Genomic DNA, 16141 nt, shown 5'->3' on the forward strand with positions numbered 1-16141 from the left:
AATTGCTCTCAGTGTTTTTTGGTTACGTTCAAGTGGAATAAAATAATAAATAAAAAGAAAGAGACTGATTTGATGCCAGAACAGTGTTTTTTTTCTCATTTTTAATCTGGTGCCAGCGAAGCTGTTTCTCAGAAACTCTTAATTCCTGCAGAATGAAAAAAAGGCTTCTTTTTACCTCATTTGCTTTGCAGAGACGAAGGAATGTGTTGGACGCTACGTCCAGTTTGTCTTCCACTCTTTCAACAACGACTTGTTTAGCCTGAAACAGTTTATTTTTTTGGTATTATTATAAATCATCTTTCTTGTGTAATACTGAAAGCACCGACCCGGAGAAGGAATTAGCTGCAGATAAATGACTTGGAGTTGATCCAACTTCTTTTTTTGTTTTTGTTTTTTGCCTCGCTCGTCGGAGTAACGTCTCGCGTCCGTCGTGGCGTCTCGTGCGAATAATCCCGGGAACGTTTGTCCGTTAATAAACGCCCGACGTCCGAGGGACGCGTGTGAAGTTTGAGTTTTGTCCATCGTGGTTCGCTTTGTTCTTGATTGTGATGGACGAGAAGGACGTCTTGACTCCTCCGAGACAAATTATTGACGTTTGTAATGTTTTCCACATTCTTGGTCTTTTCCTCATCGAGCAGCTGCCCTCTCCCTTTTTTTTATTTTTTTACTTTTTGGTGTTCAACAAAGCCGCTCTTCTTCCTGCGGTCGGGAGGATTTGCTGTCGTGTTTTCGAATGCTGAAGTCCAAAAGGAGACTTTTGGACTTCAGCCGTCTTTTGTCTCGCTGCATTCAGTCTCTGCGACAAAAAAAAGAAAAAAACGCGTCCTTACCGTAGCCAAAAGACACATGCCGAGAATCAAGAACAACGCCGCCTCCACTTCCTCCATTGTTTCGCGGTTCTTCTTCTTCTTCGTTTACGTCGCATTTGGATTTACGTCCTTTTTGGCGACACCGCTACGGCGAGGACGCTTTACGCAATAGAAGAAAAACTAAAATCCACAGAAGCGTCCGATTGCCGAGTCGAACCGAGCCGTTTGCCGCCGGCGGGGGAGCGTCTTTAGGTTTACGCACCAAGTTACGACTTCTTCGGGTTGAAGATCACGTGACACCGTCGCAATTCGGTTAAAGTGACGCACGGAAAACGACTCGCTCCAGGAAAAACGTCGTAGTTTGGTTCAAAAACGTCGTAGTTTGGTTCAAAAACATCAGTTTGGTTCAAAAACGTCGTAGTTTGGTTCAAAAACGTCAGTTTGGTTCAAAAACGTCATAGTTTGGTTCAAAAACGTAGTTTGGTTCAAAAACGTCAGTTTGGTTCAAAAACGTCGTAGTTTGGTTCAAAAACGTCATAGTTTGGTTCAAAAACGTCGTAGTTTGGTTCAAAAACGTCGTAGTTTGGTTCAAAAACGTCATAGTTTGGTTCAAAAACGTCAGTTTGGTTCAAAAACGTCGTAGTTTGGTTCAAAAACGTCAGTTTGGTTCAAAAACGTCGTAGTTTGGTTCAAAAACGTCGTAGTTTGGTTCAAAAACGTCAGTTTGGTTCAAAAACGTCGTAGTTTGGTGCGCGTGAGTACGTCAGGCCGAGTTGGTCCGTGTTACTCGCGTTAAGTACGTTATGTTTTGCGTAATTTAATTGAAACCCGCCCGACTTGACCGCCGGTTCATCCGGGTGAAATGGTCTTTTTGTTTGCTCCATCGAACCGAACCTTCTCGTTCTCCGTACCTCGTACCTCCTCCGTCGTCGCCGGTCGGTTCAGCAGGTTTCCGCACCCCCACGTTCACCCTGCGTCCGTCTCACAACGAATCTCCTGACTGCTCTTTCAGCAGCACGTCGCGGGTCATCATCGGTGGATCGACTCGCTCGGCTCCAAAGCCTCAAGTTGCTGGTTTTTTTTATTTTATTTTTTTTAAAGAATCTTACTGGCAGCGCCATTACAATTACTACATTCCTCCCGACCTTGGCGTTGCTGCGTCTTCTTTCACGAGGCTTTTACTCTCACATTTGGTGTGTGTGTTCCACCTCGTTACTGTCCTCGTTTTGTTTTTTTATTTGACTCAAAAAATTCCCCATAAAACCGCCTCTGAAACCCGGGTCTGCCAGGATCTTGACCTCTTGACAGTCAGCTGTTAAAGTTTCACATGTGGTTTTGTCTGATATAAAATCAAAGTCTCCGCCGGTGTGTGAACGCAGCCAAAACTACGGAACGGACATATTTCACATTTCCCTGCCAGGTTTTTTTGTTACCCGCGTCATTGTTCTTTTATTTGCCGCAGCGTTGTATTTATTTTTTTATCGAAAAAGATGCGAAGTGTGCGATAAATCATCCTGAAAGTGATTTATATCGGAGGAAATATATTGTATTTTACTGTTTACTCGTAGATTCGCTGCGATAAAACAAGTTTTTTTTTTTTTAGGTGTTTACAGCCACAGAAAGATTGAAGGAGGTGGAGGCCGGTTAAACTTTATGTTACTTCAAAACACACGTGTTTAGTTCAACTAAAACAACAACACAACTCATATCTTGATTAAAAAAATAAAAATAAAATAAAAAAGTAAGGCGAGAGAAGTTTATTTGTACAGCACATTACAACAACAACGAGGCAATTTAAAGTGCTTCATGCCAAACCAATAAAAGTGGGAACACATCAAGCAACAGAAAAAGACATTTAAAAAAAAAAAAAAAAGCGATTAAAACATTCAAATAAAAGAAACAAAAGCAAGCTAAGATAGAATAAGATAAAAGTCAGAGTGCAGTGTGAGACGTGAAAATACAGAAATATAATATATCTAATAATATTTATTCATTTGTTCAGTTGCTGCTCATCTCATCCAAAACTGTCTTTAGTAAATGTGGCATTCACTCACGGCTGGCTGCAGCAAAAAAAAGCTTGACATGACAACTGTAATTCTTCGGCTTTATGGTTTATTGTATGTACTCCGGCAGAAAAAAACAAAAAAGCATAGTTGGACTTTTTTTTTTTTTTTTTTCCTCTGCTGCAAAGGTGTAATGAGTTATTCCGGCCACAAGAGGACAGTGTTGCACCACTGACCAGGCTCTGAGCGCTTCAGAGGCCACGGCTGCAGTGTTACTGAGGACTTCAGAGGTCACGTCCTTCCTTTGTTTTCTTATTCTGAGACTTTTGGGAATCTATAAGTGCAGTTTTTTATCTTTTAGAATTTTAAGTCCTATAAAGTAAAGACAGTAATGTGTGTTTTTTTTTCTCGGACTCTTTAAATTGACCCGTTTTGATCTGCGGTTTCTGGCCCTCCTAACCTACCCGACTGTTTGCTGTGTCTCTATGCTGTTCTTTTCTGTCTCTGCTCTCCCTTCACCCTGATTGGTCGAGGCAGATGACCGTCCACCTTTCAGTCTGGTTCTGACGACGTTTTTTTATTGTTTTTTTTCCTGTTAAAAGGATGTTTTTCCTTCCGGCTGTCTCTCGTGTGAATTATTGAATTGTTGGGTTCTTCTCTAAAATTAGGGCTTAGAATATTAAACAAAATAAAAAATGGGACACCTCGTTGCGTCAACCGTACCCACAATTCTAATGAGTTAATCATTAAGTTTCTTCAGAATTTGATTGTTAAATTTATAGAAATATACATTACGATGGCAAAATGGTGTTTCTCATTGAATTTAGTTAACAAGCAAACAAGACTTCATTCAATCTGTTTGAACCAGAAATAGCTTCATTATCACAAAGCTGAACTTTCAGATTTGAAAAATATTCTTGAAAAAAACAAAAAAATCGATTCATTTTTTTTTTTTTAATGGACATTTGTAAAATGCTTTATTGAGAAGCGTTCTTTTGCCCGTCCGTTTAGAGTCTGCGTCCGAAAACACTCGGTTCGGAGGGCCGGTTGGAGGCGCTGCCTGGTCGCTCCACCTCGACCCCCTAAAAGAAACCAAGTGAAATCACAGCAGCAGCGTGGAGTTCAGAGCGAGTCCGGCGTTTCCTGGACCTCGGATGTTGAACCTACAACCTGCTGCAGCACCTTCTTTCAGTTCGGAAGTCGAAGCCCACCTAACGCTCCCGTTACCTCTCCGGTCACGCGGGACTCGACCTTCCACATCTGGTCCAGTGGTCCTTTCAGCCCCAGCTAACTTCTCAGTCTTCCTCCCGATGTTCCGGTCTTGCGCTTCTTCCTCAACCCGACCGCGGTCCGAGGTGGGTTCGTCAGCAGCCGCTCGCCAAGTCTGGATCTCGTCGTCCCACCTGGACCGTAAGCCGTCTGCCGGTCTCCGCTTCATTTGTGGGCGAGTCTTTTTTTTTTACGAAGCTGCGTGACCTCAATGTTAAGAAGCAAAGAGGGAAACTTTTTGCCAATTTTTTACCAAAAAATCAAAAGCTGAAATCGAATGTTTCTTTTTTAAATGACATTACGGCACCGACGGGGCTAAAAGTCACATCTGTTCCAGGGTGAACGCTGCCAGAAGATGGCTGTCTGATCAACATATGTGTGTGTAGATCTAAAATATCAGCAGCTTAAAAAAAAACAAGAAGAAAATGAAATGAATAGAAGTGAACAGCAAAGATTTAGTTGCTCCGTAACTCAGACCTTTATTGTAGTTAAACACACAAAAAGCACATGGTTTCTTACGCTCAGTTCAAGTATACTGTTAGTATACATAATGTAGCTGTTCCAACATGTCCTGCACCCTCAGAAAACAGAGGGTCAGTTTGATAGCACCATTACACAAAGTACAATAAAAAAAAACAAAAAAAAAAACAGGATTCACACTCATTATTGTACAAAAGTACGTTGTTGTTTTTTTTTAAACTGTAAAAAAACCTCAATTTAAAACGCAGGAATCGGCTTTTGAGAAGAAAAAAAAAAAAAAACGAGATATCCGCGACGGGAAGAAAATCTTGTGTGATGAGAGGATGGAAATCACTTCTGGTTTGTTTTTTTTCTGGTTGAAGGAAACACCGAGCGTTGAGAGGAAAAAAAACCAAAAAAAAAAACCAACAATAGGCTGAAACCTTCCTTTATCGGACAGCAAGTTTACTGTGGAGACGTCTTCGTCCTCCTCGGCTGACGAAGACTCACTTCACTAAAGTAGAAAGTTAAACGTTTTAAAGAGCAGCTTAAAAGTGTTTTTCTAAAAGTACCGCTAATATATATATATTTTTTTTACGATTTAAATAGAATAAAAAGGTAGTCGGAGAAACATCAGTAAAGGTCGACGTGTGGTACCCGGCGGTCGAATTGCACAGTGTGCTACAGCTCATGAGCTAATTACCTATTTACCCTAATAACCGGCTAAGTAGCAACGATAGCTTCCTCCATTTAGTTATTGGAGTTATTATGTAAATCAAAAAGTCAGAGGTTCTGATTAAAAATGAAATTAAAAAAAAGTATAAATTCAAATTAAGAAAAAAAAAATTGTGCATTATGTTTAAAAAGGGACTTAAAACCGTGTTTAACATTGTCTGTTTAATATTCGGTCGGGTCCGATCCGAAGTGTGCTCTGTTACACCTGAAAACCAAAAACTACTTCTCGGTTAGGTTAGGTAGTTACTTTATTAATCCCCAAGGTGCCAAGTTTAACCACCAGAGGGCAGCAAAAACTAACTTTTCACAGGTGTTTTAAAAGCTCTTTAAAGATGGTAGATGCAATGAATATAAAGGCAGAGATAAAAAAAAAACAAAAAAAAAAAACAAAGAAGAAACATGAGGTCCAACATTTAGCTTCCCAAGGAAATATTGCTACATAACATAAACAGTAAAGTTAAAAACATTTATTTCTAGTATTAAATGAGACTGATTCCAACACACTTCGAGTACCAACTTCCCCCTTAAAGGACTCGTAGTGCAACTCTTCTTTGAAATGTGATCGGTCCGTTCGATTTGCAACGCAGGTCAGAGAATAAAAATTCTAAATATTAAAAAAGAAAAAAAAAAAAAAAAAAAAAGGTCTTTGGACAATTTAAGTGCCGTTAATGTGGTTCGTCTGTCTGGACTTCAGTCTGGAAGAAAGGGCACTTTAAGAGAACTGTTAAAAATGTGGAATAAACCGGTTCGTACGTCCACCAGACACTCGACGACGTCTCTCAAGTCTTCGGGCGACCCGGCGCAGACGTCCGAACTCTCCGGGGAGAACACCACCACCCCCGCCATCACCGCCATCACCACCCCCCCACCGCCAAATATGTGTAAAATACCTGCCGCTAACCTGCAGGTTTATTTAATCTCTCATTTAAAAAAACAAACAAAAAAAAACAACAACAAAGAAGGTTAAAGAAAGCTGCTGCCTTCATGGACGAAGGGGGAACGTTAGAAGTGAGATGGTTTTGACCGCAGGGCGCGAGCTAGGCAGGAGGAATCCACCACAGGTAGGAGGGGGGGGGGGGGGTCGACTCCTCTGCTTCATCTTTTACCTGTGGGTCACCTGGTTGTTGAGGAGGCCCGGAAACGTCTGTTCCGTTTCAGTGCTTAACGAACCACCTGGGGAGCAAAGCAGCAGACACCCACGGTTACCGCCGACGACGACATTTTGACCTTCTGTCATGTGATGGTTTCACTTTACAACGCATGAGAAATGTAGGAGATGTGAAGGGAGGGAGGGAGGGAGGGGGGGGGTTAAATATCTATTAATATCTACAACAAACCCCCCCCCCCCTTGATTCCCAAAAACGACATCTGCAGTCAGTCAGTAACGGGGGATTACTGCGTGTCGTACAGGAGGCCACGTCAACGGTGGAAAGGAATAAATGCTTATCTGGAAGTTATTGATAAACAGTTCAATTAGTTTTCTTAAAGTAACACAAACAGTCGACATAGTTAGCTGAAAGTATGACTTATATCATATTTTAGACGACACGCTATAGTGTGACTTTTTTATGATATTTTGAACGACACGCTATAGTGTGACTTTTTTATGATATTTTGGACGACACGCTATAGTGTGACTTTTTTATGATATTTTGGACGACACGCTATAGTGTGACTTTTTTATGATATTTTGGACGACACGCTATAGTGTGACTTTTTTATGATATTTTAGACGACACGCTATAGTGTGACTTTTTTATGATATTTTAGACGACACGCTATAGTGTGACTTTTTTATGATATTTTAGACGACACGCTATAGTGTGACTTTTTTATGATATTTTAGACGACACGCTATAGTGTGACTTTTTTATGATATTTTGGACGACACGCTATAGTGTGACTTTTTTATGATATTTTGGACGACACGCTATAGTGTGACTTTTTTATGATATTTTAGACGACACGCTATAGTGTGACTTTTTTATGATATTTTGGACGACACGCTATAGTGTGACTTTTTTATGATATTTTGGACGACACGCTATAGTGTGACTTTTTTATGATATTTTGGACGACACGCTATAGTGTGACTTTTTTATGATATTTTGGACGACACGCTATAGTGTGACTTTTTATGATGTTTTAGACGACACGCTATAGTGTGACTTTTTTATGATATTTTGGACGACACGCTATAGTGTGACTTTTTTATGATATTTTGGACGACACGCTATAGTGTGACTTTTTTATGATATTTTGGACGACACGCTATAGTGTGACTTTTTTATGATATTTTGGACGACACGCTATAGTGTGACTTTTTTATGATATTTTGGACGACACGCTATAGTGTGACTTTTTTATGATATTTTAGACGACACGCTATAGTGTGACTTTTTTATGATATTTTAGACGACACGCTATAGTGTGACTTTTTTATGATATTTTAGACGACACGCTATAGTGTGACTTTTTTATGATATTTTAGACGACACGCTATAGTGTGACTTTTTTATGATATTTTAGACGACACGCTATAGTGTGACTTTTTTATGATATTTTGGACGACACGCTATAGTGTGACTTTTTTATGATATTTTAGACGACACGCTATAGTGTGACTTTTTTATGATATTTTAGACGACACGCTATAGTGTGACTTTTTTATGATATTTTAGACGACACGCTATAGTGTGACTTTTTTATGATATTTTAGACGACACGCTATAGTGTGACTTTTTTATGATATTTTAGACGACACGCTATAGTGTGACTTTTTTATGATATTTTAGACGACACGCTATAGTGTGACTTTTTTATGATATTTTGGACGACACGCTATAGTGTGACTTTTTTATGATATTTTAGACGACACGCTATAGTGTGACTTTTTTATGATATTTTAGACGACACGCTATAGTGTGACTTTTTTATGATATTTTGAACGACACGCTATAGTGTGACTTTTTTATGATATTTTAGACGACACGCTATAGTGTGACTTTTTTATGATATTTTGAACGACACGCTATAGTGTGACTTTTTTATGATATTTTGAACGACACGCTATAGTGTGACTTTTTTATGATATTTTAGACGACATGCTATAGTGTGACTTTTTTATGATATTTTAGACGACACGCTATAGTGTGACTTTTTTATGACATTTTAGACGACACGCTATAGTGTGACTTTTTTATGATATTTTGGACGACACGCTATAGTGTGACTTTTTTATGATATTTTGGACGACACGCTATAGTGTGACTTTTTTATGATATTTTGGACGACACGCTATAGTGTGACTTTTTTATGATATTTTAGACGACACGCTATAGTGTGACTTTTTTATGATATTTTAGACGACACGCTATAGTGTGACTTTTTTATGATATTTTAGACGACACGCTATAGTGTGACTTTTTTATGATATTTTGGACGACACGCTATAGTGTGACTTTTTTATGATATTTTGGACAACACGCTATAGTGTGACTTTTTTATGATATTTTAGACGACACGCTATAGTGTGACTTTTTTATGATATTTTAGACGACACGCTATAGTGTGACTTTTTTATGATATTTTAGACGACACGCTATAGTGTGACTTTTTTATGATATTTTAGACGACACGCTATAGTGTGACTTTTTTATGATATTTTAGACGACACGCTATAGTGTGACTTTTTTATGATATTTTAGACGACACGCTATAGTGTGACTTTTTTATGATATTTTGGACGACACGCTATAGTGTGACTTTTTTATGATATTTTAGACGACACGCTATAGTGTGACTTTTTTATGATATTTTGGACGACACGCTATAGTGTGACTTTTTTATGATATTTTAGACGACACGCTATAGTGTGACTTTTTTATGATATTTTAGACGACACGCTATAGTGTGACTTTTTTATGATATTTTGAACGACACGCTATAGTGTGACTTTTTTATGATATTTTGAACGACACGCTATAGTGTGACTTTTTTATGACATTTTAGACGACACGCTATAGTGTGACTTTTTTATGACATTTTAGACGACACGCTATAGTATGACTTTTTTATGACATTTTGGACGACACGCTATAGTGTGACTTTTTTATGATATTTTAGACGACACGCTATAGTGTGACTTTTTTATGACATTTTGGACGACACGCTATAGTGTGACTTTTTTATGATATTTTAGACGACACGCTATAGTGTGACTTTTTTATGATATTTTAGACGACACGCTATAGTGTGACTTTTTTATGATATTTTGGACGACACGCTATAGTGTGACTTTTTTATGATATTTTAGACGACACGCTATAGTGTGACTTTTTTATGATATTTTGGACGACACGCTATAGTGTGACTTTTTTATGATATTTTAGACGACACGCTATAGTGTGACTTTTTTATGATATTTTAGACGACACGCTATAGTGTGACTTTTTTATGATATTTTAGACGACACGCTATAGTGTGACTTTTTTATGATATTTTAGACGACACGCTATAGTGTGACTTTTTTATGATATTTTGGACGACACGCTATAGTGTGACTTTTTTATGATATTTTAGACGACACGCTATAGTGTGACTTTTTTATGATATTTTGGACGACACGCTATAGTGTGACTTTTTTATGATATTTTAGACGACACGCTATAGTGTGACTTTTTTATGATATTTTGAACGACACGCTATAGTGTGACTTTTTTATGATATTTTGAACGACACGCTATAGTGTGACTTTTTTTATGATATTTTGAACGACACGCTATAGTGTGACTTTTTTATGATATTTTGAACGACACGCTATAGTGTGACTTTTTTATGATATTTTAGACGACACGCTATAGTGTGACTTTTTTATGATATTTTAGACGACACGCTATAGTGTGACTTTTTTATGATATTTTGGACGACACGCTATAGTGTGACTTTTTTATGATATTTTAGACGACACGCTATAGTGTGACTTTTTTATGATATTTTGGACGACACGCTATAGTGTGACTTTTTTATGATATTTTAGACGACACGCTATAGTGTGACTTTTTTATGATATTTTGAACGACACGCTATAGTGTGACTTTTTTATGATATTTTAGACGACACGCTATAGTGTGACTTTTTTATGATATTTTGAACGACACGCTATAGTGTGACTTTTTTATGATATTTTGAACGACACGCTATAGTGTGACTTTTTTATGATATTTTAGACGACACGCTATAGTGTGACTTTTTTATGATATTTTAGACGACACGCTATAGTGTGACTTTTTTATGATATTTTAGACAACACGCTATAGTGTGACTTTTTTATGATATTTTGAACGACACGCTATAGTGTGACTTTTTTATGATATTTTAGACGACACGCTATAGTGTGACTTTTTTATGATATTTTGGACGACACGCTATAGTGTGACTTTTTTATGATATTTTGGACGACACGCTATAGTGTGACTTTTTTATGATATTTTAGACGACACGCTATAGTGTGACTTTTTTATGATATTTTAGACGACACGCTATAGTGTGACTTTTTAATGATATTTTAGACGACACGCTATAGTGTGACTTTTTTATGATATTTTAGACGACACGCTATAGTGTGACTTTTTTATGATATTTTAGACGACACGCTATAGTGTGACTTTTTTATGACATTTTAGACGACACGCTATAGTGTGACTTTTTTATGATATTTTGGACGACACGCTATAGTGTGACTTTTTTATGATATTTTAGACGACACGCTATAGTGTGACTTTTTTATGATATTTTGGACGACACGCTATAGTGTGACTTTTTTATGATATTTTGGACGACACGCTATAGTGTGACTTTTTTATGATATTTTGGACGACACGCTATAGTGTGACTTTTTTATGATATTTTAGACGATACGCTATAGTGTGACTTTTTTTATGATATTTTGGACGACACGCTATAGTGTGACTTTTTTATGATATTTTGGACGACACGCTATAGTGTGACTTTTTTTATGATATTTTGGACGACACGCTATAGTGTGACTTTTTTATGATATTTTGGACGACACGCTATAGTGTGACTTTTTTTATGATATTTTGGACGACACGCTATAGTGTGACTTTTTTATGATATTTTGGACGACACGCTATAGTATGACTTTTTTATGATATTTTGGACGACACGCTATAGTGTGACTTTTTTATGATATTTTGGACGACACGCTATAGTGTGACTTTTTTATGATATTTTGGACGACACGCTATAGTGTGACTTTTTTATGATATTTTAGACGACACGCTATAGTGTGACTTTTTTATGATATTTTGGACGACACGCTATAGTGTGACTTTTTTATGATATTTTAGACGACACGCTATAGTGTGACTTTTTTATGATATTTTGGACGACACGCTATAGTGTGACTTTTTTATGATATTTTAGACGACACGCTATAGTGTGACTTTTTTATGATATTTTGAACGACACGCTATAGTGTGACTTTTTTATGATATTTTGGACGACACGCTATAGTGTGACTTTTTTATGATATTTTAGACGACACGCTATAGTGTGACTTTTTTATGATATTTTGGACAACACGCTATAGTGTGACTTTTTTATGATATTTTGGACGACACGCTATAGTGTGACTTTTTTATGATATTTTGGACGACACGCTATAGTGTGACTTTTTTATGATATTTTAGACGACACGCTATAGTGTGACTTTTTTATGATATTTTGGACGACACGCTATAGTGTGACTTTTTTATAATATTTTAGACGACACGCTATAGTGTGACTTTTTTATGATATTTTGAACGACACGCTATAGTGTGACTTTTTTATGATATTTTAGACGACACGCTATAGTGTGACTTTTTTATGATATTTTAGACGACACGCTATAGTGTGACTTTTTTATGATATTTTAGACGACACGCTATAGTGTGACTTTTTTATGATATTTTGAACGACACGCTATAGTGTGACTTTTTTATGATATTTTAGACGACACGCTATAGTGTGACTTTTTTATGATATTTTAGACGACACGCTATAGTGTGACTTTTTTATGATATTTTAGACGACACGCTATAGTGTGACTTTTTTATGATATTTTGAACGACACGCTATAGTGTGACTTTTTTATGATATTTTAGACGACACGCTATAGTGTGACTTTTTTATGATATTTTGGACGACACGCTATAGTGTGACTTTTTTATGATATTTTAGACGACACGCTATAGTATGACTTTTTTTATGATATTTTGGACGACACGCTATAGTGTGACTTTTTTATGATATTTTAGACGACACGCTATAGTGTGACTTTTTTATGATATTTTGGACGACACGCTATAGTGTGACTTTTTTATGATATTTTGGACGACACGCTGTAGTGTGACGTTTTTATGATATTTTGGACGACACGCTATAGTGTGACTTTTTTTATGATATTTTGGACGACACGCTATAGTGTGACTTTTTTATGATATTTTGGACAACACGCTATAGTGTGACTTTTTTATGATATTTTGGACGACACGCTATAGTGTGACTTTTTTATGATATTTTGGACGACACGCTATAGTGTGACTTTTTTATGATATTTTAGACGACACGCTATAGTATGACTTTTTTTATGATATTTTGGACGACACGCTATAGTGTGACTTTTTTATGATATTTTAGACGACACGCTATAGTGTGACTTTTTTATGATATTTTGGACGACACGCTATAGTGTGACTTTTTTATGATATTTTAGACGACACGCTATAGTGTGACTTTTTTATGATATTTTGGACGACACGCTATAGTGTGACTTTTTTATGATATTTTGGACGACACGCTGTAGTGTGACGTTTTTATGATATTTTGGACGACACGCTATAGTGTGACTTTTTTTATGATATTTTGGACGACACGCTATAGTGTGACTTTTTTATGATATTTTGGACAACACGCTATAGTGTGACTTTTTTATGATATTTTGGACGACACGCTATAGTGTGACTTTTTTATGATATTTTGGACGACACGCTATAGTGTGACTTTTTTATGATATTTTGGACAACACGCTATAGTGTGACTTTTTTATGATATTTTGGACGACACGCTATAGTGTGACTTTTTTATGATATTTTGGACGACACGCTATAGTCTACCGTATTTGAAGGTAAAACAGAAAGTGAGCAGACGTCAAGACTCCGTAATCATTACTTATTACGCATAATCTTTGCCCGCAGAACTTTTGGTAAGTATAAAAGCAGAAGCAGATAAGGAGGTCTGAAAGTTATTTTTCTACTCAACATAAATTCTCATAATCTGGGGTTTTGTTCAGAACCTGTTTTATCACCACTTGTATTCCTTTTCAGTGATTTCAGCACGTTGTTCAACATCAGCTTCAAAATTGAACGTGCGATGTTTAAAAAAAAACAAAAAAAACAAATTGAAGTTAAATTTAAAGACACTGCCGATGAAATGAAATGTCTTTCACGGCCTTAAAAGTGTGACTGCTCTTCAGATTAAAGAGCAGGAGAGGTTACAGGTGTTGGGTCTTTACCGTTGTGGCAGCTGTACATCCACACGCGGTGGCCGTCGTATCGACATCTGCATTTCATGATGTTGTTGGAGTAGTCCGACTCGGGCACTTCGTACTTTGGATTAATTACGATCTGCAGGAAGGAGGAGAGGAGGAGTGAGATGACGGCCGCAGGAGTGAAGACGAAGAGGCGAGTCAGCGACGGGACGGGAGAGAAGCGTCACCTGGAAGATGTAATCGCCGGGTTTGATGTCGGTGATGTCGATCCACTGGCAGTCGATGTCGTGCCTGTAGGTATCCCAGCAGCCCACGGTGATGCCCTGCTCGCCGAAGTTGGCACATTCGTACCTCTTTTCGACACCTGCAACAACAGATAAAAAGGTTTATGAACTCTCCGAGAGCCTTCGATTAAATAATAAAACTGCATGATTTTATTTCGGCCACTTGGGGGCAGCAGAACGAGCCGCAAAAAAACCCCACTGATGTTGTCACCCTGCTTATACAGATGTTTGGAGTGTCGGCTCGCTTTTGCACCCTCAGCGGTGGAAAGTACATTTACTCAAGGACTGTACTCAAGTACAATTTTGAGGTATTTTAATTATGTAATTCCAGTTTTTGCAACTTTATCATTCCCCTCTCAACACATTTCACAGGGGGGGGGGGAATACTGTACGCTTTACTCCACTACATTTATCTGGCAGCTATAGTGACCTTTTCAGATGAAGATTTTGTCAAAATAGATTATTGCATTATTAAAGATTAAACCAGCGCTTCTCACGAGAAGCAGAGTTTGAGTTGTTAACGGCTCCACCGAACAGGCTTTCCCCCCTCTACTCTTCTCACATGGTTTCATTCCAATATAAGTTCAAATGATTCAGATATCTCAACAACAACAAAAAAATCAAAGATTAAAGAAAAAGTAAACACAAAGCTGGAAACAGATTTGTGGATCAGAACTCGGTTCAAATGGGTTCAAACCACATGCTGCTGCCACACGGATGATTCAGTATTCATAATCTAATGATGTCAGATTTAATAATATATCAGTCAGAGGGACCCAACCAGAACTTTTACTTTAACTCTTTAACTACATTTTGCTGCTAATACCTACGTTTCCTCACTAATGTACTTCTTTTTATTCAGGAATTCTACTTGAGTATTAATACTTTGTTGTATTTGTACTTTTACAGCATTAAAGGATCTGAATACTTCTTCCACCTGGGTGCACCCCGCAGACACAGAACAACTAACTACGTTCGTTGTTTGGTGCTGAGGAGGTGGCGATGACGAGAGCCGTGAGAGTCAACCAAAACAGCGATGTTTTGGCCCGTAAAACCAAAACAACGGGCTGAAAGACACTAAAAAAGCTCCTTAAATCTGAGGGGAGTTGGTTGGAGTGTTGGTTATTAATTCACGGTAAATTTCTTTACAAAAGTCATTCGACCTACAGTTTTACTAAAAAATGTTGTTTGGTGCTGTTTTAGAAGCTGATTGATTACTGACCGCGTCAAAAAAAAGAAAAAAAAGAAAAGAAAATCTTTGTGCCACATTTCTGAAAAGATTTATTTTTCTTTTTCCACATCTTGAAAATGAAGAAAGAATCTCATCTGTGTTTCTTACCTTCGTCGCACTCCGAGTCCTCGAGGCAGAAGCTTGCTTTGTGTCCTTCTGCTACTTTGGTTCCGTTGAGGCTGAACAGGTCGTAGAGCGTGAACACCTCCATGCTGTGATAATGCCTTCACACGCACACAAAAACACGTTTTTGGAAACTTTTCTCAGGCTGGAAAATAAAGTAACTCCAGTCTCAACGGGCACCAAAGTTCTCCAGATTCAAACAAATTTAGGGAACGCCCTCCAGCCGGTTTCGGTGCTTCTGCCCGTTCTTAACGTACTTGGAAAGCCGGTCGCCGACGGACAGCTTTTCCTCCGGGAACCACAAAAATGTGGGAATTGTTTTTGGCGCTGTGTCACCGTCAATTACAAGGCAGCAGAACATATGGAGGTCTAATTTTAGGGGCCGTCTTCTTCAATTATGAGGTGTAATTAAGTAATAACATCTTTCATGGTGATGGTAAAACTCATTCGTTTGAAACTGTATACGTATTTATGAAAAGAACCATACAAAAGGACTTAATGCTTGTGAGTTATGATTTACGTTTCGAGAATATAAAAATGTTTCAACAGTTTATTGTTTGTGTTTACTTGTGTCCTTCTCAATTTTATTTCCTCTATTTATGCTGACAATGTTACAGTTTGTGGTTACCTTAATTATCTTGAAATATTCCGAATTTTAAGAATTTAATTTCAGT

At 37.6% G+C, this 16141-nt stretch overlaps 2 protein-coding genes across 5 annotated transcripts in view; one reads left to right on the forward strand and one right to left on the reverse strand.

The window, feature by feature from the left end:
• LOC138208295 (golgin subfamily A member 7-like) overlaps window positions 1-6140 on the forward strand; it is a 23737-nt gene extending 17597 nt beyond the window's left edge. The window contains exon 6 of one of the 4 annotated variants that reach the window (XM_069166082.1): window positions 6038-6140. The gene's annotated coding sequence lies outside the window, so the exon portion shown is untranslated. Of the gene's footprint in view, window positions 1-2412; window positions 2934-3000; window positions 3444-3823; window positions 4730-6037 lie in introns of those variants that run through there. The other 3 variants (XM_069166079.1, XM_069166080.1, XM_069166081.1) reach the window with 3 other exon arrangements.
• Window positions 4825-16141, reverse strand: part of loxl2b (lysyl oxidase-like 2b) — a 38798-nt gene continuing 27481 nt past the window's right edge. The window contains exons 11-14 of the mRNA XM_069166074.1: window positions 15453-15568; window positions 14057-14193; window positions 13854-13965; window positions 4825-6448 (exon numbers count right to left, since the gene is read on the reverse strand). Of these exons, the coding sequence (XP_069022175.1) occupies window positions 6378-6448; window positions 13854-13965; window positions 14057-14193; window positions 15453-15568 (436 nt within the window). The 3' untranslated portion in view covers window positions 4825-6377. The remainder of the gene's footprint in view (window positions 6449-13853; window positions 13966-14056; window positions 14194-15452; window positions 15569-16141) is intronic.

Source organism: Embiotoca jacksoni, unplaced genomic scaffold (genome assembly GCF_022577435.1).
Source record: "Embiotoca jacksoni isolate LCO1_2020_lvr unplaced genomic scaffold, fEmbJac1.0.p SCAF_37, whole genome shotgun sequence".
NCBI classification, from domain to species: Eukaryota; Metazoa; Chordata; class Actinopteri; family Embiotocidae; genus Embiotoca; species Embiotoca jacksoni.